The sequence below is a fragment of the Hyposmocoma kahamanoa genome, unplaced genomic scaffold (assembly GCF_003589595.1).
Source record: "Hyposmocoma kahamanoa isolate Upper Pololo Valley unplaced genomic scaffold, ASM358959v1 289, whole genome shotgun sequence".
Taxonomy (NCBI): Eukaryota; Metazoa; Arthropoda; class Insecta; order Lepidoptera; family Cosmopterigidae; genus Hyposmocoma; species Hyposmocoma kahamanoa.
The window spans coordinates 1,065,258-1,091,732 of record NW_020653777.1 but is presented as its reverse complement, the minus strand read 5'-3'; the positions used below and the strand labels follow the sequence as shown (position 1 = coordinate 1,091,732).

The 26,475-nt window shown below is 36.1% G+C and overlaps 1 protein-coding gene across 1 annotated transcript in view; it reads right to left on the bottom strand.

Annotated features, from left to right (window-relative positions):
* The window catches only part of LOC113229191 (transferrin-like), a 40,073-nt gene extending 20,142 nt beyond the window's left edge, over positions 1 to 19,931 (bottom strand). The window contains exons 1-7 of the mRNA XM_026462708.1: positions 19,774 to 19,931; positions 15,497 to 15,587; positions 10,679 to 10,815; positions 8,082 to 8,230; positions 4,829 to 4,973; positions 3,181 to 3,377; positions 1,208 to 1,353 (exon numbers count right to left, since the gene is read on the bottom strand). Coding sequence (XP_026318493.1) covers positions 1,208 to 1,353; positions 3,181 to 3,377; positions 4,829 to 4,973; positions 8,082 to 8,230; positions 10,679 to 10,815; positions 15,497 to 15,587; positions 19,774 to 19,852 — 944 coding nt within the window. The 5' untranslated portion in view covers positions 19,853 to 19,931. The remainder of the gene's footprint in view (positions 1 to 1,207; positions 1,354 to 3,180; positions 3,378 to 4,828; positions 4,974 to 8,081; positions 8,231 to 10,678; positions 10,816 to 15,496; positions 15,588 to 19,773) is intronic.
* Between the last annotated feature and the right edge of the window lie 6,544 nt (positions 19,932 to 26,475).

Sequence of the window (26,475 nt, the reverse complement as noted above, 5' to 3'; positions counted from 1 at the left end):
TATTTTTTATGAAATTACTCCACTAGTTTGTTATAATTAATATACAAAGATTCGAACCAACATCTCTTCTCTCGTTAACTAAGCAACGGAACGAACCAACCGACCTTCCGTATTTTGCCATGTGTTTGTTGCAGATAATATATGTCTGGCAAATTCAGTGCCTCCAGTGAAAAACGTAATAAGACGAGTTATTCCCTTTTGTTTTTATTGCACTAATGGCTTCAGCGTGTCCGATTACATAACATGTCTAAAGGACATCTCTCTAGTAGTCTCCTAACGTAGTTTTCTTTATTGCAATAAGGGCATAACTCACTGTTTCAGGCATAATTTTAATTATCGGACGTTTTTATTAGTCTAACAGTACAAAAAAAATACATGGAAGTTTAACGAATAACTACAGCTATATTTTTACACAAAGATACTTTTCGTATTGTTCCAAAATGACGGAGAAGTATAGTAGGACTAAAAGCGACTATTGCCTTATTCCACAGTGTACATAAAGGTATAACTGAGCTTTCCGTTTGTTCCACTGGACACGATTGGTCATACTTGCGACTATACCGTGTTGCTATTGGTTAACAGAAAACTTGTCGTTTTATTCCTGTAACGATTTTATGTCTTTTATCAATGTGGTTAGTATCATAAGTATTGTTATAGCCATAGAACAGTCACAATTAAGGGAATGAGTCAAATTATGTCAAGAACGCAACTCGAAAAAAAAAAAAAAAAATATATATATATATATATATATATATATATATATATAAAATATGAGATAGACTGAATGTTTAACCAATACCAGTTAAACGAAAGCTTAGATGTATACCTAAAGCTAGAAATCATAAAATGTATTAATAATATATGTGAACAACCAATAATCAATAAAAGTATGGCTTTTTGCCTCTCCTGAAAAATGTCTATTTTGAGTTATTCCCTTTTTCACTGGAGGCACTGAATTATATTGAGATTTAGGGTCGTATTCCAGAATTCTACTCAATACTCAAGTCAGGACTTGAGTACTGCAGTGAGCATTGAAAATCATACTCAAGTCTCTGCCATTAGGGTCGTATTTCCAGTGCTTGTGTTTCCAGTGCAATCCTGACTTGAGCATTGAGTAGAGTTCTAGAATACGAACCTTAGTCTCGTTTCCTATGAACGGCCTGACACGCCTCGGCCGTCCGTAACGTAATCACGCCATTATACTTACGAGTTAGCAACAATTGACTTCCACGGCTGTCTGACAAAGGAACAAGGCGCAGTGGAACTCGAACCCAGTATATTAGCGGGTAATGGCTCCACGCTACCACCGGGACAGAGGACGGCGAAGTTTGCGATTTGATCTGGGTTGCGGGTCTGCGGGAAGATAAAATTTGTTTATACAAGTGAAAACCCAACTTTTGGAGAAACTCGTCATCCCTTGGTAGAGAAGAAACTATGTAATGTAAGTAATTGTTGTGACTTCTACAGATGGTGTCACCACGCGAAGTATCTCGCCATGGGGACACACACATAGACAAGCATGAATTACACCCAAACTCACGAGAGATATAAATGTAGGTCATACAAATATTTCTCCCGGCCCGGGAATTGCACCTAGGACCTCTGTGCGGCATAGTAACCTTTCTTTATTTCTTATGCTGGTTTTTTATGTAGGGCATTATCGGCTGACGGACTAATAGATGATGGCTTCGTGTTCTCTTGTGTGTCTGTTACTTCATGTCAACGACTATTTCGTTCTAGAGGCTGGATCCTCTGCTTTTTTATCAGTAATTATTATTTCAGTTTCAATGAACGAAGTAATCTATTACCTATTTTCATAATCTATCTGTTTTCATACCAAATAAACTATTTTCACTTGATAAATATCGAGTTCTTAGGTTTTCGCGATTGTTACACATAGGAAATGAAACTATTTTTCCGGATTTAAATCGCGTATATTTGTTTTTTCAAACAAATCGACGTTTCGTATTTCGTCTTTAGACATCAAAATTTCAAAGTCTATGTGTGACAATTTCGAGAAATAATATAAATATATAGCATATGTATGTATTTGAAAGTTTATAAGTAGAAAATTTCAACGGGAGGTACACCTTGTGGCTAGAAGACTGGCAACATTTCCCCTTTGAATAGCTAAACTTGTTCTTTGGCTGAAATAATTGTGGTCACCGGGGGCCTCTACGAGGCGATCCGACTTCTCGCTTGATAGAAGTTTCGCCTGTGGCCCCCAGCGACACCGCAAAAGGCACAAAGCTAGCACTGGGCAAGGTTGGCCTATTTGAGCCTTTTGCGGTTCTTGGCCGCTCTGACGACTGTCGACTGAGCTCGCGTCGCCCACGCCGCATTTCAAAGGATAATAATATCGCATATTTACGTCGATGCGGCTCAAGTCCGGAGGCTCGAGCACACAAGGGACATTAGCACAAGGGACATTAGTTAAACAATTATATCCCGTCCTAGAATTATATTCTCATATGGGGTAAAGCGGCAGATATACAAATCATATTTCAGTTGCAAAAACGAGCGATTCGTTCTGTGTACCGTTTAGGTTCTCGGGTTTCTCTCAGAGAAAAGTTTAAGGAGCCTGGTATCATGACTGTGGTATCGCAGTACATTTACTCAAATATTTTGTATGCCCGTAACAACATATATAATTTCATTAAGAAAGAAGATGTCCATAATATTAACCTTAGAACTAAGTCCAAACTTATGGTACCACGATTTCGTTTATGGGGAGCTGTATACGTTTTTACAATAAGATTCCGGAGAACCAATATATTAAGATTATCGTTTCCTAAGTTTATTTTTAAAAACTTGGAGACCTATACCCAACAGTGGGTGAAGTAAGGCTGTATACGACGATGATAATGATAAAGTTTAAAACTTACATTAAAAGTATTTAAATTGAAAACTCATATTACGAAGTTGAATGGTATGTTTTATTTAAAGAAGTATGGAAAGACAACAAGAGTCTAGATTCCACACAATTATGATTCAAAGTGTATTTCATAGCGTTGAAGTTTATTTGAAAAGAGCAATCCCTAGAGTTTCTTGCTCGTTCTTCTCAGGGAGGTCAGCGTAGTGAACGAGCAGTATCTTAAAAAAGATTTATTGAATTATTTGACTTTCACTTTGACTCCTAAACAATTATAAACAAAGAAAAACAAATTATAAAGAACTTACGCCAAAGTATTCTACGACATGCTGCCAAGCGACGTACGCCACTGTAGTTTGGTTTGAATTTCTCCTCAAGCATTCAAGTGCCTGTATATGACGATTATTATTGTCGACGCCAGGAACGGGAGCGCCCATGTCGATTGTGTAGCGGTCGCAGTTGGAGTTTGGCCCGCAGAGGGAGCACAGGTTCGGGTATCTGCGTTCTAGGGAATTTTGATAAAATCATTTTTGGTATACAGATGCTGTTTCAAGCCCTGACAAATCGATTCTTTTTGTTTCATTTTTGTATTAATAAGCTCTGATGCCACACTAAGATTCAGTTTTTTTGACGTTACGAACCTATACTAACTATACTATACTTACGTCCGTCAAGTGTGTTGCCTAAAATAACAATAACTAAGTATATAACCATAAGCTTATAAAATATTAATAGTGGAATACAAAGAGAGGTGGTTTACATTTAATTTTGGTACATTCATACATTTTTTACATAATCCAGTATAGTTCTAATTTTTATAAACAACGAAAACACTGTAATATAGGTAATATGTAAGTATAACTGTAATAAGAGTTCATGGTAAGCCTTCAGGTGGTTTGGCCGAGTTTAGCAAGCTAGAAGACGTCCTTAAATCAGGCAAGATTCCACAGTGTCTGAAGACACCCTTGTTAACCGACTTCAAAAAAGGGGAGGTTTTCATTTGGACTGTTTTTTTATTATTGTATGTTTTTTATTTATTATTATGGTATTTGTGAGGGTACCTCAGTATTGGTCCCATTTCAATTTGAAGAAATTATTCCACCTCTAAGGGTGGCAAACTAGGGGATGTATCCGGTTTCGCGCACTTTCCGGTAACCGATTCTACCAGCTTTCTAGTAGCAGTAGAGCTCTTCGTCCAGTCTTCGTTCGTCCAGGGTAGTACTGCCACCTTACCTATTTCTGCCTCCAAGCAGTAATGTCAGTATCACTGTGTTCCGGTTTTGAGGGGTAAGGGTGCTGGTGAAATTACAGGCACATGGGACTCGTCAACTTATGGCTCAGTGTGACGGGCGCAGTGGTAGTGTCACTCAGATCTTTGCAATTTAAAGCTCTGAGTGGCACTGTTACTGTAGTTTACTATCAGGCGCAGGACTTGTTCGTCCCGCCATTTGATGGTATGTAAACAAAAATGGCAAAGGAAGCAGGTTTACTTCTTTGAGCAACGGTTTGCAGCTGTCGTCGAACCACGCACCGCAGATTGCCCGAACACTACTTCTGAGTCTCAAAATTAACCCGCTTTTTCTAAAACTACGTTTCACCACAGTAGTATAGTGTATGCCCTCGATATGCTAAGAAGATCAATATTAATGTAAGTTAGTTTCTTTACTGGGCATGGTTAGTTAGGTAACCTATCATAAACTCGAAAATTTTTTTGTCCGAATTTCATTACACCGAAATAGGATTTATAACGAAACAGTAGTTCTTTCAGGATAATGTTGAATGTTTATCGCAAAGACAGGATTAGGTTCGGTTAGGTTAGGTTAAGTTAGGTTTAAAAGAAAAAAACATTTTCCTCTTTAAATTTCTCTCGAGGTTATGAAATTTCGACGAAACGTTATCTCTGGAAAATGTCATTTCGGAATATTGATTGGTCACCGGTTTATTAAATACACATACTAAGATCGGCATCCACAGTGGCATTGGCGCTCCATTGTCCAGGGCGGCAGGCGCCCACGAAAAGATTGCTCAGGATCTCCACCTCCATCTCTTCGGCAGTTTTTTGGTTTGTGTTTGCTTGGGGACAACGATCTGTACCACCGACCTGACGAAAACAATAATATTGTTAAATTTAGAGTTTAATATCAATTACAATAAGTAAAATCAACGTACCTAAATAAATGATATAAAATAGCATTTTATACATCAAACGCACACGTGAACAAAAATGAATGAATGATAGTAGTTTATGCGACTGTTGCACTCGTGAGGTGCTTTTTATGAAACTCGCCTGTCGACTTGTTTCATAAACCCACACTCGTATTTTAATGCCTAATTATGTACAATTACATACACTGCTTTATCTACACACATTTTATAAGCTCTCTGTGATGTGTTCAGGAACCGCATGTTACGAGTGGCGGTAAATAAAAACTTTTTTTACGCATGTCATACAACCGTAGTTTTTATTTTTAATTCATGGATAAACTAGAATCGGTCCCAACTATCATATCGTTCGATATCAAGTTAACATGTGAAATTGTCAAAATTGTTTGCTATTGACATTTCATTTCAAATAAAACTTCATCTCGACCGATATTAGAATTGAGGTCCAATAAAATTGTTTTGTTTTTCTGAGATGTTCGAAATTTGAATGTATTAATAACATCGAATTCGATGTTATTAAGAAGCAATAATAACATTTTCACAGATAAGAAATTTGTTCTAACAAAACAGTTTACCTTTATGCTGGTCGTAATTTGCGGTTTTTGAACACATTATAACAACGTTTCGGGCCGTAAAGGGCCCGAAACGTCGGTTTGTTTGAAAAAACAAATATACGCGATTTAAATCCGGAAAAATAGTTTCATTTCCTATGTGTAACAATCGCGAAAACCTAAAAACTCGATACATTGTAGAGAGTTTATGATATTATGTGTGTAGATAAAATTAATAATAATAAGAATAACGTACACACTCAACATAGCCCAGCACTAGGGTAACTCTGTATCGCGGGCACAATGGAGACATGTACAACCACAAATTGCACCCAAACTCACGAGAGAAATAAATGTAGGCCATACAAATATTTCTCCTGCACCGTGAATCGAACCCGGGACCTCTGCGTGGCAGTCCGGTATGGTAAGCATTCGGCCTCAGAGGCAGGTAACTGACTAATTTTTAGATTTTTATGAATGAATGAATCAATCAATATATTATTTATTTATTATAAGGTTAAAAACAGATAAATACCCTCCGGGTGGTGTTACAATAAAAACAGTCACTCACGTATATAGGACGTTCAAAGTTTATTTAATAAATATGATTTAAGACTTGTTTTTATGCTGTTAGTAGTAGTGTTAATCACACTATATTGTCATTCAAATATTTGTCAACCGTGTAATAGGTTTTTTAATCAATGGCCTTGACAATTCCCTCCTGAACATATCCAAGGATACGATTTTGAACCTTTGTGGCAGTTTGTTGGAGAGTTTAGGCACCATGTTATGGGCGCTTTTTCAGTTGATATTTAATAGCTTTATTGAATTGATATTCAATTATTTTTTGGGAAATTACTCCACTAATCTGTTATAATTATTAACACAAAGATCAAACAGAAAAAAATTCGAAGCCGGATTCGAACCGACGTCTTCTAGTAAACCGTGCCAGACGCTATGCCAACTAAGCCACTGAACGAACCAGTGAACCTCACTATCTTTGTATTTGGTTTTCAATTTTGACAATTTTTTTTTAATGTTGGTTTCTTTTAATAATGATTTTATTGTATCGGAGGAAATTATTTCCTTCCGATACATTGACTTACAATTATATGGACGTCGGGTCCGCGCTAAAAAGTGTCCGCACTTGTAAGGCGCTAAAATCGTATACAGAGCGCTACACTCCGCTTTAGTCTCCATTTGTTCTACTGACAGCGCGATACTGCGATGACATTACAATTTAAATTTCGAATAGGTTGACTTGGGACATTTTTTTCGTGGTTTTTTGTATTAGACCCGTCGTCCATTTATTTGTAAGTCAATGTTCCGATACGATATTATTGAGTTCCGATTATTCGGGACAGCAGCAGTTGGTCAAATTTAACAAAACGTTATTCTTTTTGTATGTAAAAGAATTTTTTATTTTATCAAACTTCTCTTGTCAAAACATTCAAATAGATTTCCCATAGATGGCGCTACGGCAAAAAAGTCGTTAACAACCAAAACAAATATCTGCAATAATCACATAGGAAAATCGTAGGGTCCGTTGGTTTGTATCGTGGCTTAGTTTGCCAACTAAACCACGGTAGCGTTTAGCACGGTTAGCTAGGAGGCGCTGGTTCGACTACAGACGGATCGAAGAAATTTTTTGTAAGTGGTCGATTTTTGTATTAATAATTATGTTTATGAAAGGACAATGGCAAACTCCCACACAAATTTTTGTTCATGAAAAATATGTGCAAGTAGAGAGTTGAAATCCCTGAACAAATTTGGTTTTGGGTTTACTGATCTGAGAAGTCTGGAGTTAAAGATATTCCAGTTTGAAGTTTTGGAGGTTATGTGTTACGTAATTGAATAAAATATATTTAGTGTATTATTATATGAAAGTAAACTACGGGAGCCTTAAACAGAGTTCAGTGGGTTGGAGACGTGACGAAAGTTCAGAGGAAATTATTTGTGTACGGTGTGGTCAAGAGGCATGAAGTTAAACCATAACAAAAAAACTGAGTTAATTACTAACATACCACAGACTATTGGACTGGTAACTCGGACACAAATTATTTTTTTGTGAAACGTGCCTATCTGCCCTTATATATAAGGGATAGATATCCCTGATTTTGGCAACTTTTTTGTCAGTGTTACCATTTTCTCGGGTGACATTTTGGAGAAGAAATTATCGACTTAATTTTTTCGGTCGAATTAGTACATTCGATTTTACGTGAAGTAAATGTGGACCATATCTGTACTAGGTACTGAAATTCTGTTTCTGACAGTTGAAGATATCAGTCCAGTTACATACTAATTAGTCATTAGAGTTTCTTTTAAATATGATTTTATTTCCACTATTATAATTTAAAAAACCTAATGAATTTATTTTATTCAAACTTGTAATTAAGACATTTGAAGACGCTAACGAATTATTTTCACTATGATTTTGCCATTGTTCTATAAACCTTTACAAGTGTTTAATATAGAAAGTTTCTGCCTTCACTTACAACATATTCCATGCCTTTGAGTACTCTAGGTGACCACCTCTGTTCGGTCTGATCCAGACCGGGATGGCAATATCTCGCCCCTGCGAAACCTGTTAGACCACCGGAGTATGTGGCTGGAACTATAGCCACGGCTTCGAATGCGGTTGGACCTGTGGATTAAGTTACGGATGGGGTTAATAAATTAATTATCATTATCATTAACTCATTTAATAAGCCCCACGGCATAGGGCATAGACCAGTAATTAAAGAGGAATGCTAATCTCCATACATCGAGTATATAACCAGAAATAGAGACGAAATGTCATTTAATTTGTTTGAAAACTGTTCTGCCAAATCATTACGGTGACGGTGAATTCGAAACAATTGACGGGTGTCGTCAATTGTTTCACTTCAAATCGACCAGTTTAACTTGAGCTTTGCTATAATGGACGAAAATTGGAAAATTAAATATTTAATATTTAATTATCGACGAAATGTGATGCCGTTTGTTTTGTAATTAGATGTTTTGCTGTTTTTCCCACACCACCGAATGGAACAGCCCCCCGTAGTTAGAGATATTATCTTTATTACAACAAATATAGAATATTTTTGGAATATACGGAGACGCACACAGGTCAGTTGTTGGCGCTGTACTATTTCAGCTTTCTAATTTGTGATTTCAGCGCAAACGAGAGTTGATATTTAAAAGTGATATTAGTACCATTTGACGTAGTACGTCTCTATTTCTAATTATATGTCTCTATTACAGATAGTAATTTAAAAAGGTGACAATTCCGTCTGTTAGGCGGCGCTGATCCGATGGCGCCCGGATGTAGTTTATATCAAGTAATGGCCGTGGAAATTAATTAATTCCCTTTTAATCCAAAATATAAGAAGTCAGGTTTTTCCTTGTAATATTATTCAAATATTAATCATGAGCTAAAATTATTTTCTGAACCTGACAATAGATGGCATTGTGTTTTACAAACTAATTTATAAATTAACTCTTCCTAACATCGGTAGATGGCGCTAATCCTAAACAGAACTGAAATATAGCCGGCACTATCTATACAAATCTGTGTAATAAGCGCCATCTAGTTGATTTGTTTGTTATCACTAGAAATTAGAGCAGCTTTGTAATATTGCAGTTTGTCAATTAAATACAAATTAGTTACAATAATAGCTATTTGGTAGAATAGAATAGAATACAAAATTATTTATTTTTAATTTTTATTGAATTGATATTCAATTATTTTTTGTGAATTTACTCCATTAGTTTGTTATAATTATTAATGCAAAGATCAAACACTCAGAAAAAATTCCTTCGGTCCGACCGGATTCGAACCGACGCGACGTCTTCTAGCTTACCGTGTCAGACGCTATACCAACCAGCGAACCTCACGAATTTTTCTATGTGCTTGCGTGTGTCTTTGTATTTTGGTTTTTCAACGACTTTTTAGTCGTAGCGCCATCTATGAGAAATCTGTTAAAGATTTATCACCCAGTTAGTACCTTTACAGCTACCAGTCCTGGCGAGACATGTCGCTATTTACTGTATTTAAAATTTTTGTTGAATTGATATTCAATTATTTTTTGTGAAATTACTCCAGTAGTTTGTTATAATTATTAATAAGTACAAAGATCGAACACCCAGAAAAAATTCCTTAGATCCGGCCGAAGTTGTTTATTGTTTTTAATTTTTGTTACAGTTATATCCGCAAATGGGTGTGTGCGGAATGCAATGTCTTAAAGATCTATACGATTATTTTATGTCGTGTTGTTTTACATACGTAAAATTTATACCTTTCTTTTTAGTCCAGAACGTGTTCCCTTGCGTGTACCCACATGCCGTTTACTGACACGTTTATCCCTGTCTTTTTTGATGACATACTTTATTTCACCAATTATATTACTGTAAACCATTGGGTTGTACTGGCCATACTTAGTGTAGTAGTAGTAATTGGTACTAAATACTCGACTACGCTGTCTTGGATCACGATTAGCAGTCCTCTTGGGTTATTGGTCCATGGAATAGGCAGATGACAAAAAAGTAACTAGCTTTAGACCGCACCACGCCCCGAACATTGACGGTCACATTGATTGGACGGCAACAAGGCTGTCGGCGAGCCGTTTTCTCGCTAAGACGGCTTTGATATTTGAATATAGTTTTCATTTATTTATTACGAAACTTGTAAGTTAATATATCTACATGTAAGTTAGTATAACATCGTTTTACGTTACTATTTATTATCATGCTGTTTATTATCATCTAAACGAGACAAAGAGAGGAGGTTCTTTCGTTTTCCGAGTTAATGAAAAATATAATATTATATTGATATAAATACTTAATAGACATGTGTAAATATTAGTATTCTATTAACAGAATTATAGATAACAGATTCGCTTTAGAATTTTCGCTTAACGAAATAGTACGAGCAAGTGATGGGTAACCCTGCCGTTCACGCAGACATTTGCGAGTGTGCAGATAGCGCCTTGCTGTATGTAGTAGTAGTCGTAGGTAAATAACTTTTAACCGTTCTATGGAGTGTCCGGGGTACGGTGTAGGTAAGCCGGCACTGTTAGGTAGGAAAGAATGGATGGATAAAACGAGAGCTTACCAATCCTCTGAGCATCCCTTATAGTGGCAACAACATGATTCACGTTGATTTGTCTCTGGCCCATCAGAAGAACTTCTTCCTCAGTGAATACGCCGAAGTCCACTTCATTTCTTGCCAGTCTTAATGCGCAGTCAACGCTGTTGAAAAATAATTTCATGAAACACTTATTTAAACTGTTCTTTGCACAGGTTGGTTTCGGTATATTAAACATGTTACTTAGTCAGCAGATTGAGCTCTGCTGTATACGCAGTCAGTAGAATACGTGAGATTGTGACATAATAGTACATTATGATACAAGTGTGCTAAGTTGGTCATTACACACGAGGCGTTATTACTCGCGCGAGCCGCAGGCGAGCGCGATAAGAAAGCCGAGAGTGTAATGATCAAAGCACACGTGTTTCATACGACGTTTTTCAACACATTTGCGAGGAAAATGAAACAAACTTGAGTAAAATGGAAATGAAAAATAGCTTTATTTGGCATTAATTAAAAGTTTCATATGCAGCCATGTATTTTTCTCTGGATTTCGAAGGTAATAAACTGTCACTTGCGTTTTGTGCCTCTGTGAGGATTTCGGGCGGTGTTAAATCCATCAAAATGTTTTCTTCCGTGCTTGAGCAGGACATTTTAAACACCTAGGTAATTATCTAACACACAGCGTATATAAATGTTTCGAACGTATCAATGGAAATTGGCGCGCAGAGTTATTTTTTCTGCGCCTGGCGCCGCGGCGCGGATATGCGCGCGCAGGTGCTTCGGCAATAATGAGACTTAGGTGAAATTCCTAAACAGCCAATGCGAAATAATATAAATATGTCCTTATTTCACTCAAATTCGTGTAAAATATTATCCAAAATAAGTAATTTTATTCAATTAAAGTTTTATAGGTGTATATTGTGTATGTTTTTCTATATTTATCACATCAAATAAGAAATATAAATTTATTAATAAAAATATTATTTGTAAGGTAAGACTACACAACCGTATTAAACAGAAATAAAAAAAAAACTGTGACCCTGTTTGTTTGGGATTACTGTCATTGTAATTTGAATCTTATAATATGTAGGTTAGAGCTGTTTTTTTAATAGACCAAGTTAATTTCAAACACATAACCCGGATAATTTAAGAATGCATAGTTTTAATACATAGGCCTTGTTGTGAGATACATCTTAATCCGGTTAAGCCTATACTTATTACACACACGTTTCGTAATATAATTACAAACGCGTGTTCAATAGCTAGGTTTATGAGCCTAAAAGCGATACAATAAGAAGCCCGTTACGAGCAAATGTGTTGAAAAATATTTAATACATACATACATATCATCATGCCTGTCTCCCGACGGGGTAGGCACAGACTATTGACCTCCACTTGCTACGCTCCTGACAAACCTCCTTCGCTTCCTCCACTCCCATCAATCTCTTCATACATGCCCGTTTATTGGTCTTTTTACCCGGCCTTTCTTAAGGACATCCTCTCTACCTCTACCTCTCCCCACGCTTCCAACCTCGCAAGTTTGTGCCGTAAATCTACGTAACATTCATTCTTTCTACATGACCAAAACATTGAAGCATCTCTCTATCTACCGTTGTCACTTGTCAAAAAAATATTTAATTTATGACAAAAATTACAAAAAATATTTTATTTTTCCTGTCGCATTCAATCTATGTTTGTGTCATACTAGTGAATAAAGTGTTTATCTATCTATAAGAACAGAAAAGAAAAAAACATGCTCAGCATATGCCAAAGTTTCCAAATGTAAATGATGCAAATTGTATTTTAAACTATAACTGACAAGGACGCGTTTATTTTTTTCCATCCTCTAAGGGACGCGTCGATATTTCCCGTCAAAATTACATTAAATAGAAATTACAAGTAGTAAAAAGTAAGTTTATCGTTAGCTCGACTGTTATTTTTAGTGTAACCGACAGAATCAATATTAAAAAATCATGACGTAATCGATCCCACTTGTTATCGCAACTGACACAGTACATCAAAATTTCGTCGCTTGGGTACTATTAACAATTGTTGCATATTTTTAACCGTCAAAAAAGGTTCTCAATTCGACTCGAATGATTTTTTTTGTATGTATGTTACGCGATAACTCGCTCGCACGACTTGTGAACCGATTTTGATGATCCTTTTTTTTGAAAGAGGGTGCCTCACTAGAGGCCCCATTTACCTAAATGTTAAGAAAATATCCACCTCTAAGGGTGGCAATCTAAACATGAGTGACTTTTGAGGTTAGTTTCTTTATTACTCTGTACTGATTAATTTTTAATCGCAAGTGTTAGCTTAGACGCCTGAAAGCATTGACTTACAATTATATGGACGTCGGGTCCGCGCTAAAAAGTGTCCGAACTTATATATATATCATTCACGCTTTAGTCTTCGTTTGTTCGACTGACAGCGAAGCAAGCAAAATTAGATAGTAGGTACTGCGATGACATTACAATTTAAATTCAACGTTTTAGCCTTGTCATATTCCTTGTCCATTTATTTGTAAGTCAATGCCTGAAAGTTTCAAAAATTTTTAGATAGAGATCCATTGTTTAAAAAAAATAGCTGAATATATATCATATATATTATACATTATACATTAAAATTCAATTTAGTATCACATTTATGTGGGATGGGGTGAGATGTTCTCCGTTGTAAAGACATTAGTAAATTTTGGCTCGTACTTCTTCTTTTTTTTTCTTTAAATTTTTCAACAGAAAAGACATGAGGCACCCATGAAAATCAAAATCTCTCTCTCGTCTCTTCTCCTTCACTCTCGTCATATCGCTACGTTCCTAATAACGTTTTTGAGGCTGCATTCGCCATTAAAATTATCCTACATATCTCACATAATCGGTTAAGATTTTCATGTAGAAATATTTGAAAACAAACCCTCTCCTATAAAATTAGTTTACAGAAGAGCGTTCTCTGTGGCGATTGCCACTTAATAAACGTGGACAGTGTAATTGCGCCTTCAAATTAGACGGCATCATCGAGTATATTATACTCGATGGACAGCACTGAAGTGCTGCAGTGGTGCCATTGTAGCCGCGCCATTACTAGTTTTCATATTGAGAGCCTGTGCAGACGACGCATTTTATACATCTAATAGTCTGTGTTTTATACGAGCCGACGACGTGAAGATGACGTGCCTAAACGCATAGTAGCAGAGCGTCGGTTTAGAAGGGTAAGGTTCCTGGTGAAATTACAAGCACATGGGACTGGTCAACTTATGTCTCAGGGTGACGGGCGCAGGGGAAGTGCCCCTCAGATTTTTGCGATTTAAAGCCCTGAGTGGCACTGCAACTGTTATGAACAGGCGTGTCGCTTATCACCAGGCGCACGGCGTGTTCGTCCCGTCACTTGGTACTATAAAATAAAAGCGATTCAAACGCGATGCAGTCGCAGTGAGTAAACCTTTGCACACGTTCACAAATTCAATGGCGTCGTAAACGTATGTCATATCGCGTAACAATAATTTTTTTGAGTCTCTACGGCGCCGTAAACGTGCGTTCGTCAAAGGCGAGTCGGCGGGAAGTCGAAGATACGCCGTGTGCATATTTAAATGTCACAGTCCTCTGATACACTCATGCTGAACATGATTTCACATGGACATGGCTCTGATTTTTACTCCAACTCATTTACTGTGTCTGCTATCCGTTTATGAAATTCTCTCCCAGAACCTATTCGTCGATCTCCTTCTCTCGATTGCTTCAAACGTCGTTTTGTTTTTTTTTAGTTTTTGTTTATTTTATTGTCCATTCCTTTATTTTATTTTATTGCATAGTGTTATAATCTCCTTTGTATATTTATCTTATTATTATTGCTATTTATTTTATTTTCCTACAAAAGTATTTAAGTATTCCATATATATATATATATGTACGAGTATAATTTTATTATTATTTGTGTATTTATTATAATAATGTATACGTTTGATATTATAGTTAATATATTTACTTTATTGATGAGTAGTGTATTTATTTATAACCACTTTCATTACAAGACATTCTTTGGTTGCGCCTCATAATCCAACTGTTAAATTTCTATCCTAAGGTTGCGTAGAAGAAATTGCTACTTAGCAATAAGGCCGCCTGTTGTACATTATCTTACTCTGTGATACTTACATTACTATCCTGCTTCGTCATTGTAATTTTTAATGTGCAATAAAGAATATTTCATTCATTCAAAAATTTACTGTATTACTAACATTACTATGTATGTATCATGGTCCGAAACAAATAATTCTATTCTATTCTATTCTATAAGGGCAGATCTGCCACCCACGCTGTCAACTTTATTAATCCTACGGGCACTCTTAATATACTTAAATAATTTTGGATTGCCTCTGATGAAATACATAAAGAGATGTTAACGTTAGTAATCTATGTTTCTTAAGGCCTACAGCTGTCTGATCGTTTTAAACCACACATTGCTCTAATACATTTTTTTTGCGCTAGGAACACTCTCTTCACAATTATTGTATTACCCCAGAAAATTATTCCGTAACGCAATCTTGAAGCTATGAAACCGGGATATGCTGTTTGGACCACCTCAAGGCTTTTCTTCCTTAACATATGTAAATAGGGCGTATGAGAACTGATTTATCTTCTTACATGTAAATTCAATACCATAATATGTTACAGTCTATAAACAAGCCTAGAAATTTAGTAGTAGTAGTCATGTCAATGTCAAAATGATTAATAGTAAATTGATTAAAGGGGTAGTTTGTTAGTTGAAAGTTCATAATTTTAGTCTTATTAAGGTTTACATTTAGTTTGTTATTATTAAGCCACTCTACTATCTCTTTAAACTTACTTTGTCCCTGCCAATGAGCATGCTACTTGACTGCCTGTCGCTTCGAGGGTACGGCAGAGCCTCTGTTCGGTAAATCTTACACACGCTGTAACTGTGAAAGAATACAAGTTTTATTACTAAACTGTAACAGCAACACATGTTAGCCTATTGTACCTGTAGGGCTAGCACAACAAGGCGCGATTTCCGCGAGAGCGACATAAAAGCGCGAGATACAGCTATTCTCGCATAGAGTATGTCGCTCTCGCGTTAGTCGGGCCTGTCGTGCTAGCTCTACTGGAAAGATAGTAGTGGTTCGTAGCAGTAGAGCTCCTTATGTAAGAGTTCGTCTAGGGAAGTACTGCCACCTTACTTATTTCTGCCGCTGAGCAGTAATGAGAGCATTAATGCATTCCGGTTTTGATAAAAAGGTCCTGGTGAAACTACAGGCCTTGTGTCTCGGGACGACATGCCCAGTGGCAGTGTACCTCAGACCTTTGCGATTTAAAGCTTTTATCTTAGAATAATAATGCATAGAATGATAGTTTCATATCAAACGAACTGTCACAAGTGAGGCAAAAATCAAATTCATGTAGGCTAGTTTTAGTAGTAGGTTAATTTTCGGTTTTAGTGAATATTTATATAAAAATACAAGTTGAAACGCTTTACTTCCTTGTGGAATGTGATGTTAGTATCTAATTTATGTTTGTCTGACGTATTTTTACACTCATTTACCGCACAATTCGTCATTTTTAGCTAAAATTCTTGATCTGTTCGCGGTGCAAGTTGACCTTGAGCACTGAAGGCCCGCCCGCTCGTGTAGGCCCATTGGGCGCGCTTCAATTTGCACTTAGCGTGTGCGGACTAGGTTTCTATTCGTTATTATTCTAAGGCTTTTATTGTATTCTTAGCAAGGCAAATGTATCCCAAACTAAATTTCTCGTAACCACTGATCATTGTTAGTCCTTAGAGCCTCCACAGAATGACGGTCGTATTCCAGAACTCTATTCAATGCTCAAGGCAGGACTTGAGTATGATTTAAAGCACTACAAATTGTACTCAAGTCCTTGCCATTGGGGTCGTATTTCCAGTGCTTGAAATCATACTCAAGTCCTGACTTGAGCATTGAGTTGAGTTCTGGAATACGACCTTAAGATTATATGCGTAAGCTACCATGGAAATCGAATTGAATGAATGAATTCCAGTGACCTACTGCTCTGAGACGTGGTCGCTTACTATGGGCATCGTAAAAAAGGTCAAAGTCACTCAGTGAGCTATGGAGCGAGCAATTGAATCAGAAATAAGGAGATACTTAGAAGAACGAAAGTCACCAACAAAATGCCAACAAAGCTCAAATTTCGACATTGCTTCTTTTTTTAAATGCCTCAATGGTCAGGTGTAACATTGTTCATGTAGTACGTAATCAATATAGAAGAACTACAAGTCAGATTACTACGAAAATTCCTTGAAAACGTGACTCAGCGACTCACCTTACATTTTATCAAATGAATAGTAATACAAGATACCGCCAAAACCGGATATGTCAAAAAGTTGCCAATCCCGGAATGAATGAATCGACCAGATCGACCATCGAGTACATCCAAATCTTAGAGGTTGGGAAAAAAAATTAGTCTAAGATCCAAATGTACTCGATGACATTGACAAAAGATTCGAAATGTAAGAAGCTCCCACTAAAATAACTACTTTTGTATACATAGGTCATCGAATAAATAACCAGAAATAGAGACGAAATGTCATTTAATTTATTTTCAAATTATTCTGCCAAGTTCATTACGAGGACATCTGCGCTCTGATTGGCCAGCCCGAATTTGAAACAATTGACGGGTGAATAGCCTATTCTCTGCTTTTGCCGCGCTCATAACAACTGACATCATCATTTTAAAGTTTGCATTGCATTACATTTCATCATGCACTTATAATAGGGAAACTCTTTCTCAAGTTTGTACTCATTAGTAATACTTTGAAATGGTAATGTCAGTTGTTATGGGCGCGGCAAGGTCAGAGAAACGGCTTATTCAATTTCTTGAACAAAATTGTAAAGTAAATGTAAAATTTCATGGCCTTCCTTTTATTTAAGATGCTATATTAGTTAGAAGAATACAATCTTTATGTTTGAGGCTATAGTAAAATTACAATTGTTTTGTTTCACATTTGGCGGGTTCGTTTCCCGGTTCTTTTATTATTATTTAAAAATCTTTGAACGTAGTTCGAATTGTTTTTAAAATAAATATTAAGTCTTCTTTGAGTAAAATTTTCTATCTATTTAAGGTACCTTCCCTCCGTGTGGCTTAGCCGTGGGACAACCTGTACAATATGCATAATTTTTTCATGTAGTTCGTATTATCATAACAACACGTTTTACTAAAATGCATAATACTTAATTATCTTTATTATACCAAAGGTAGATATGTAACAGTGACCGTGCATAAATCTATAGCTATCTAACGAGTAGACTATATATTATTTGGAATGGCGGCCATGTCAAAGCTAACGTAGTATAGGACGCCCTGCGACAAGATGGATACAGACGAACGACTCGAGGAAGATGGGGCACAATACCGTATGGTATTTTAGATGCAGTAGAATCCCCCGTGAAAGGGTTGGTCCAGGGAAGTACTGCCACATTACCTATTTCTTGAAAGGGTAAGGGTGCTTGTAAAATTACAGGCGCATGGGACTTGTCAACTTATGTTTCAGAGGCACGGGCGCAGTGCCAGTGTCCCTGTTCTGAAGCTTTAGGCACTGCAACTGTAATGGATTTGGACATGTCACTTACCACCAGGTGCACGATTTATTTATTCCTTCATTTGGAAGGTCTTTGGTGGTTGTGTATGAATTGATATCTCCTATCTAACACATTCGCGCAAGCATTAATTGGCAAAAGTACGATGCTTTTGCCGATTGATGCGCTGTGGCCATTGACTTACAATTATATGGACGTCGGGTCCGCGCTAAAAAGTGTCCGCACTTGTAAGGCGCTAAAATCGTATACAGAGCTCCAAACTCCGCTTTAGTCTTCATTTGTTCGACTGACAGCGCGATACTGCGATGACATTACAATTTAAATTTCGAATAGGTTGACTTGGGACATTTTTTTTCGTGGTTTTTGTATTAGACCCGTCGTCCATTTATTTGTAAGTCAATGGCTGTGGCAGACATTTTTCTAATGCATTAATGCAAACGTTTCTTCCAAAGGCTATTAAATGAATGTAACAAATAATGATACTGACGTTAACATACTGATGACAACAACGTCGTTTATGGATGCGCATCATGGACCGAAATGCGATGCGACTGATGCGTTCGAAATGTCATCATCATAGAATGCTCCGCATGGTATGGTATGGCGAAGAAGGTGGAACTGGTACGCACTGTCAAGCAGCAGAAGATTGCCTATTTGGGTCATGTACTGCAACATGACACATATCATCTGTTGCACACCATAATGATGGGTAAAGTAGCTGGGAAGCGAAAGGTTGGAAGAAGGAAAATGTTATGGCTTCGTAACATCAGGCAATGGACCTTCGACCCGGCATTCAAGACCGTGGAAAAACTGTTCAGGCTAACTCTGGACAAAGAAAGATATAGAAAACTGACTGCCGACCTTCAATAATGGAGAGGCACTTGCAGTAGAAGAAGAATAGTATGTTGTTCTATATCACTTACAAATGTTTAAACAGTTTTAAGTGGTGAACAAATGTGATGAAGGAAATCACAAGTCTGCACGTCAAGTACATTTTCAGCTATATGTATGTGTTTCAGCTATAGGTTCAGAAATGAAATGGTTAGTACAATATAACACTTAGACAGTGCCTCGCCCTTTTTTATGAATGTTGATTGAACACTATCGTGTGTCTAGATATAAGTCACATGACACAACGCTTTCACAATTTTTGGGTGTCTTATCAATTGATTGATCAATATAGAACGTGATGGCGGTATTTATGATGCAAAAAAAAACTGTATCTGGATGTTCAGCGTTACATACATGTTCAGTTATATCTTCGTACATAAGCGCAATGAAAGCTAGATCATAGGATGCTTGTCTAGGATCTGATCTCACCTTGATGTCTGGATTATCTTTACGAATCATCTGCAGTTTAGTTTAAATACTATAAGTTTAAAGCCATAGGAAACGTCGTTATTAAATCTACTTACTCCAACCCACACTGCGTGGTTAGCTACGGTTTGAACCGCGTTTTGTTAGAAGTCTCGTGATATGAATAAATTAATTAGATTATATAACGATACATTTTAGATAAAAATAGATTAGAACTCACACTGTGTCTGTGCAGAAGCCGTAGCTGCCAGGAACAAAACTAAACCCCAACTTAGAAAACCCATGTCTCTTAATGTCATTTCACTTAAACTTTAATGTAGGACCAAAATCCTACTGTACTTGTAGAAAATTATTTCACAGTACAGTACAGCGGTGTTTAACGCGCCCACTAACAATGCCGAAACATTTGAAAGTTAGTGCGACTCCTATCATATCTTATCTTATGAAATTCACGTTAAACGGATATGATATCATCGTATAATTCCCTTATACATATGATTATATTTTCGTTGATTCACGGAAGTATTCGATTGAGTCGCTAATGTTGGTAGTAGATTTTTTCGCTTTAGAAAATTAGTAATGTATGAAAAACACGGTAAAATATTGCAGTTATCAACCAGTAGAGATAGTGTGCAGAATAAATACTTGATAACGCCGATAACGCGAGTTATTACATAGGTGTTCCTCAAGGTACTGGATTGAGGCCATATATTGATTTATTAAACGTACTCTGCATTTGATCATTTAATGCCTGATTGTTCGTTGATATTATGTTGAAAGGTTTTAAACTTATTTTCTGAGTAATTTTACTACGTTTTTAGCTACATTTTAGTCGTTTTACAGATTGACCTTGTTACACCCAGTTATTTTTTACGGGTCCAACAACAATGGACACTTTCTAACGTTTGATTGTTTTCTCCATGTTTTTCGATAACTTATTCTTATTTTTATGTTCAATTGATTGGTTTTATTGTAAAATAAGTGTGACGTGGTGTCGACCATGCTTTGTCGATACCACGTCGATTGCCGCGGATACCAAAAAAGTTCTCAATATTTCGTCCATGTAAACGCGATACGCGAAGTTGTGCTCCAATGTAAAATAACAGCCGCCATTTTGAATTGTGCGCCATACGTCAGCGCGTTGACTGTGTTGCTAAATTTAATTTTTATTCCCTAACGGAAAAGAGTTTTAAGTTGTGTTTATAGCATCTGTTCAGCTATTTAAAAATCATCGTTTCATATTTTTTTTTCATAATGACTAAGTGAGGGAATGAACAAATCGCGCGCCTGATGGCATAAGTTGACAGGTTCCACACACAGGACCCTTCTAAACAGGAGCACAGTAATGCTGACATTACTGCTTGGTGGCATAAATAGGTAAGGTGTCAGTACTACCCTGGATCAACTCTTTCACAAGGAGCTCTACTGCTACATGTTTCATTGAAATAATACAATTTTAGACAACGTAATATGCTTTCTTAAAGTTAAATAATCTTCTTAAAAGTTAAAAATTTCTTAAATAATTCGTTTTAAATCCAAATTTTATCCTGTTTTGCAAGATTTTATATGATTGGGTAAGTATGTAGGGACCCATTTAGCATTATAAGCATTTTCGGGTTACGTATTGGCATAATTAAAAATGTTGGTGTAATTAAAAATGTAATTAAATTGAGTCAAAATTAAACTGTTTCCAAGTGGAAAATCACTGTGTTATTATATTGTTATGAAGAAGACCACATCTATACCCTAAAGTACATCGTAATGTGTAACAAATTAGTGCATTTTATAGACAATATCCTTAGGTGTAGAGTATTTTTTTTATGTGTTCCGGTTTTGAGGGGTAAGGGTGCTAGTGAAGTTACAGGCACATGGGACTCGTCAACTTATGGGTCAGTGTGACGGGCACAGTGGTAGTGTCCCTCAGAAATTTGCAATTGAAAGCTCTGAGTGGCACTGTAACTGTTAAGGACAGGCGTGTAGCTCACCATCAGGCTCACGATTTGTTCGTCCCGTCACTTGATGTAATAAAAAAAATGTAAGAATATCATAAAGCCACGCTTCTATTTTTGGTGTGTCACTATCGCCTCGGTATCTCTTATCTCTTTGCAAATAGAAGTCAAAGTGAAGGTCAAATTATTGATTCGCCAACTGTTGTTATTTTTTAAAATGTAAACTTCAAGGCCAGAGCTTTGCACTCTAAACGTACTTTAAACTTTAGAGTTCTCGCGATGGCTATTAAGGCGAGGTATTTTCATAGATATGGGAAATATGTATGGTTATTTTACATTACAACGCGAGCCTAGATTTTAGGAGGTGAGGTGTGGCGCAGCGCCTCTCGCGGCCCGCAATCCGCGCGCTGTAAATTCATATGAATAAAATAAGAATAGCCGGAGAAAATTTGACACAGATCCGACGTCGACAAGCGCCCGATGGTGGCTGACGGGGCAGCTGGCGGCGCGGCGTGTCTTTAAACAGCTGGAGAATGGGATAAGTGTGAATTCAATAAATAATTAAATTACTTTGAAATTAAATAACTAACATTGAAAACCAAAGTTTAGCAGGTTCTTTATAGTACGTACCTATTTAAAAAGAAATATCTACGTATAAAAATTTGTATGTACAAAGTTAGATATTTTATAATTCATTTTAGACCTTTACGTTTAGCCTGTTTTCAAGATTTTATAGGATAGGGTAAACTTTATTACAAGTTACGTATTGGCACTTTTAAAAATATAATTAAATATGTAATTAAATTGAGTCAAAATTATACGGTTTCCACGTGGAAAATCATTGTGTTATTATATTGCTATGAAGAAGACCACATCTACGCTAAAGTACATCATAACGTGTAACAAATTAGCACATTATTTAGACAATATCCTTAAGTGCATAGTATATTTTTTGTAAGAGCGTTATTTACATTTGTTTAACCAACTTAATTTGATATAGCAAAATAGTTTTTCCTGCTTCTCCCCGATGAATCGCCTTAAATCGCAAAGACCTTTGAGGCACTGCCACTGCGCCCGACGCCCTGAGACATAAGTAAAACAAATAACTATTATGGAAAAAGATGTACGTGTTATTTAGTTCCAAAAATATATAACGATATTTACTGGCTAAGGAATGACACGAAATTAAGTAAATATGCACTAAAATGTGGGTTAAAGGCATTGACTAACAAATAAATGGACGACGGGTCTAATACAAAAACCACGAAAAAAATGTCCCAAGTCAACCTATTCGAAATTTAAATTGTAATGTCATCGCAGTATCGCGCTGACCGTAGAACAAATGAAGACTAAAGCGGAGTGTCGCGCTCTGTATACGATTTTAGCGCCTTGCAAGTGCGGACACTTTTTAGCGCGGACCCGACGTCCATATAATTGTAAGTCAATGGTTAAAGGCGAATTTCTTAATGTTATTTACTTTGCAGCGCGTAGTGGTACTTCGTAACTGGCCGGTGTCTCCGGAAGACCAGCGTTGGGGTGTTGCAAATGCCTCGACTAATGCTGAGTAGACGTCGGTTTAGCGTTATACTTATATCTAGGCTTAAGAATGTAAAATTTGTAAATTGTAATATGGCATAATTATGACGCTAATAAACAATTTTTCTTTCTTTCTTTCTTTCTTTCTTTCTTTATTATTATATTTTATTTAGTCAGTACAGTTAATATTATGCAATGTTATAAAATACATAGTAATGTAGGTATAAATTGAGTAGGAGTGCACATGTTTAGTAAATAAGTTGCCTGCTGTATTTTTCTTGAAATGAATAAAAAAAGTTGACAAGTCCCATGTTCCTGTTATACCAGCGCCCTTATTCAAAACCGGAACGCAGTAATGCTCACATTACTGCTTGGCGACAGAGATAGGTAAGGTAGCAGTACTTCACTGGACGAACCCTTTCTTTACTTGCGGGCTCCCAATACCCCACGTTCCCCTACTTATATCACAACGAAATTTATTATACAAATTAATAGACTGTCTGGGAAACCGAAGAGCCGGCAAGTACCGTGCCCAATGTGTTAGAAAATTGCAAATATATCCGCTAAAAAAACTTCAATGTAAGAATTTGGTCACTAACTGGCAAATGTCATATGAGGACACCGGAGGCTTACTTATAGGAATACCTATACGCTGGAATGTGATGAACAATTGCTAATTATTTGTATTGAATGGATATGCAATTTTTTTGCGAAATTACTCCACTAGTTTGTTATAATTATAATACAAAGATTGAACACTTAAAAAAAATTCTCTCTATCCGGCCGGATTCCAACTGGCGTCTTCTAGCAAACCGTACCAGGAGGCCTACTCTCAAAATATACAACCGCAACTGCGTACGAAATAAAAAAGTTGGCTTTTCGTAGTAGCTTCCTTAGTAACGAAGGACGTACGCAGCTACGTGTATCGGATTTTACTTTTGGGAGTAGACGCCCAGATGCCAAATAATTGTATCCTTTATGTTTTTATTTTTAACATGAAATTTTTACTTTTTTAACATTTTGCTTTATTTCATAAGTAGATTGTAGGACAAGTGCCTAAAACGCGTCACTTTGGTTTTATGAACGAGTTATACACTCGATCGATTGCGAGGAAATTATACAACAATATAACAAATAAACAATTATTTAATTAAAATTGAATGTAAAATTATAACAATTACACATATTTAATGTTATGGTTTTTTATTTTATGCACTAGAGCATAAAATCCTATGTTATACAGCCTACACCCAGCATAAATACAAACTTTAAGAGTATGAGAAGTGAAAATGATTTTTTTCTTATCCATCATATGAATAATTCTTGCCGTAGTCATTGTTTTTAGAATATATTATCCGTGGGTTGCCTGGAGACCTAAAGCACAAGGTGTCCTAGTTTAGGCTCCAGCCTTTACAGACAACAAACGAACATAAAACAACAATTAATCCTAGTTTTACTTTCTGGTATTTAAGCTTTCACTGTAACTTACCTTTATTGTACTAAGGGTGTGGGTACTTCTTTCGTTTTTGTTATATAATAATAAACAACTTGGGGTTGATGGTACTAATATTAAAATTAGAACACAAGAAAACTGGGGCTACATATTTCTAGGGCACTGAGCAATTGATCTAATGAATGAATAAAAGGGTTATTATCCACTTATTTCTGTACTAAAAAGATGTACGATGATGACGGTTCTCTAAAAAATTCAGATTACAAATCGATATTGTGTATCATGAACCTATGGAATATTACTAAAGTGTAACGACCTAGATGTCACAGTTTAAAGATTATAATATTCAATGGAAATATGAAACGTATGCAAAAAGTTATTACAGATCTAGCTTTATATGACATGTAATTTAATAAATTACTAACTCTGTTACTGTTACGTTTTCACGTTCAAGAGTAGATTCTACCTCAGCTCGAATTAAAAATTTTATTTCAGAATTTACATTTTTTTTTTAAAAACGAAATTATTTCTTTTTGGCCATTTCAAAAATGTATGTCACATACATTGACTTACAAATAAATGGACGACGGGTCTAATACAAAAACCACGAAAAAAATGTCCCAAGTCAACCTATTTAAAAACGTTGAATTTAAATTGTAATGTCATCGCAGTACTGTCTAATTTTGCTTGCTTCGCTGTCAGTCGAACAAACGAAGACTAGAGCGTGAATGACGCTCTGTATACGATTTTAACGCCCTATAAGTTCGGACACTTTTTAGCGCGAACCCGACGTCCATATAATTGTAAGTCAATGGTCATATACGATATGTGTTCTATTTTGGTATATGTGAAGTACCTATTGAACGCAGCGGTTTTCTTGTAAAATTTCGAGGTAAGTTTGTGTTTATTTTTCTATCGTGAAATTTTTTTGGAATTCTTTTTTCACACCATATAGTAATAATCAATTTTAATCTCTATTTTACTATACATATATTTTTTCAAATGTGATGGATTCAACACTATTCATTGTTATGCGGAATCAACCAAAGCCATTAGAGGTTGTATCTAGGTAATGCAATCCGTACATATACGTAAATAAAAAAATCCGGATTTTTTGGGGATTTTCACGATTTTTTGAATTCGGATTTTAAAATCGAATTCGGATCTTTTGGCATTATTTCTACGGTTTGGCAAACAGATTTTGGAAATTGCGTGCAACAGAATCCTCAGCAGGTTAAATGATAAAACAATTGACGCTATTTTTTCAGATCCTATTTATTTTAAAAAAAGTTACATTATTTCTAAACGCTTACGTTTGATTTTTGTAATTTTTTTGATAGTTACGAAGTGGTGGTTTTCTTAACTATTTTTTGTTTGGGTACGAGTATTTTTGCTATGTTATAGGAAAATTTAAATAATTAATGTTTGTTAATTTTTACCTAACTTCATAAGACTAAATTCCAGAATTGGAATGTTTTATGATAGACAAATCCTATGCATAATTTCGAAGACTAATATACTGTGTTATTTATGGATCTCAATTAGGTACCTATCGAAGATTAGACTACAATTCCATTGATATTATAGCAAGCAATGCATTTTTTTTCATGTAAATCGCAAACCTATTGAATTTTTATAACATTCCGAAAATAATTATTAATACAAAGATCGAACACTCAGAAAAAGCACTTAGAAAAAATTCCTTCGATCCGGTCGGATTCGAACCGACGTCTTCTTGCATACCGTGCCAGACGCTATACCAACTAAGCCATGGGACGAACCAACGGACCTCACGATGGTCTTTCAACGACTTTTTAGTCGTAGCGCCATCTATGAGAAATCTATTACAGATTTATCACCCAGTTAGTACCTTTACAGCTACCAGTCCTGGCGAGAGATGTCGCTATTCACTGTATTAATTAAATTTTTATTGAATTGATATTCAATTATTTTTTGTGAAATTACTCCACTAGTTTGTTATAAT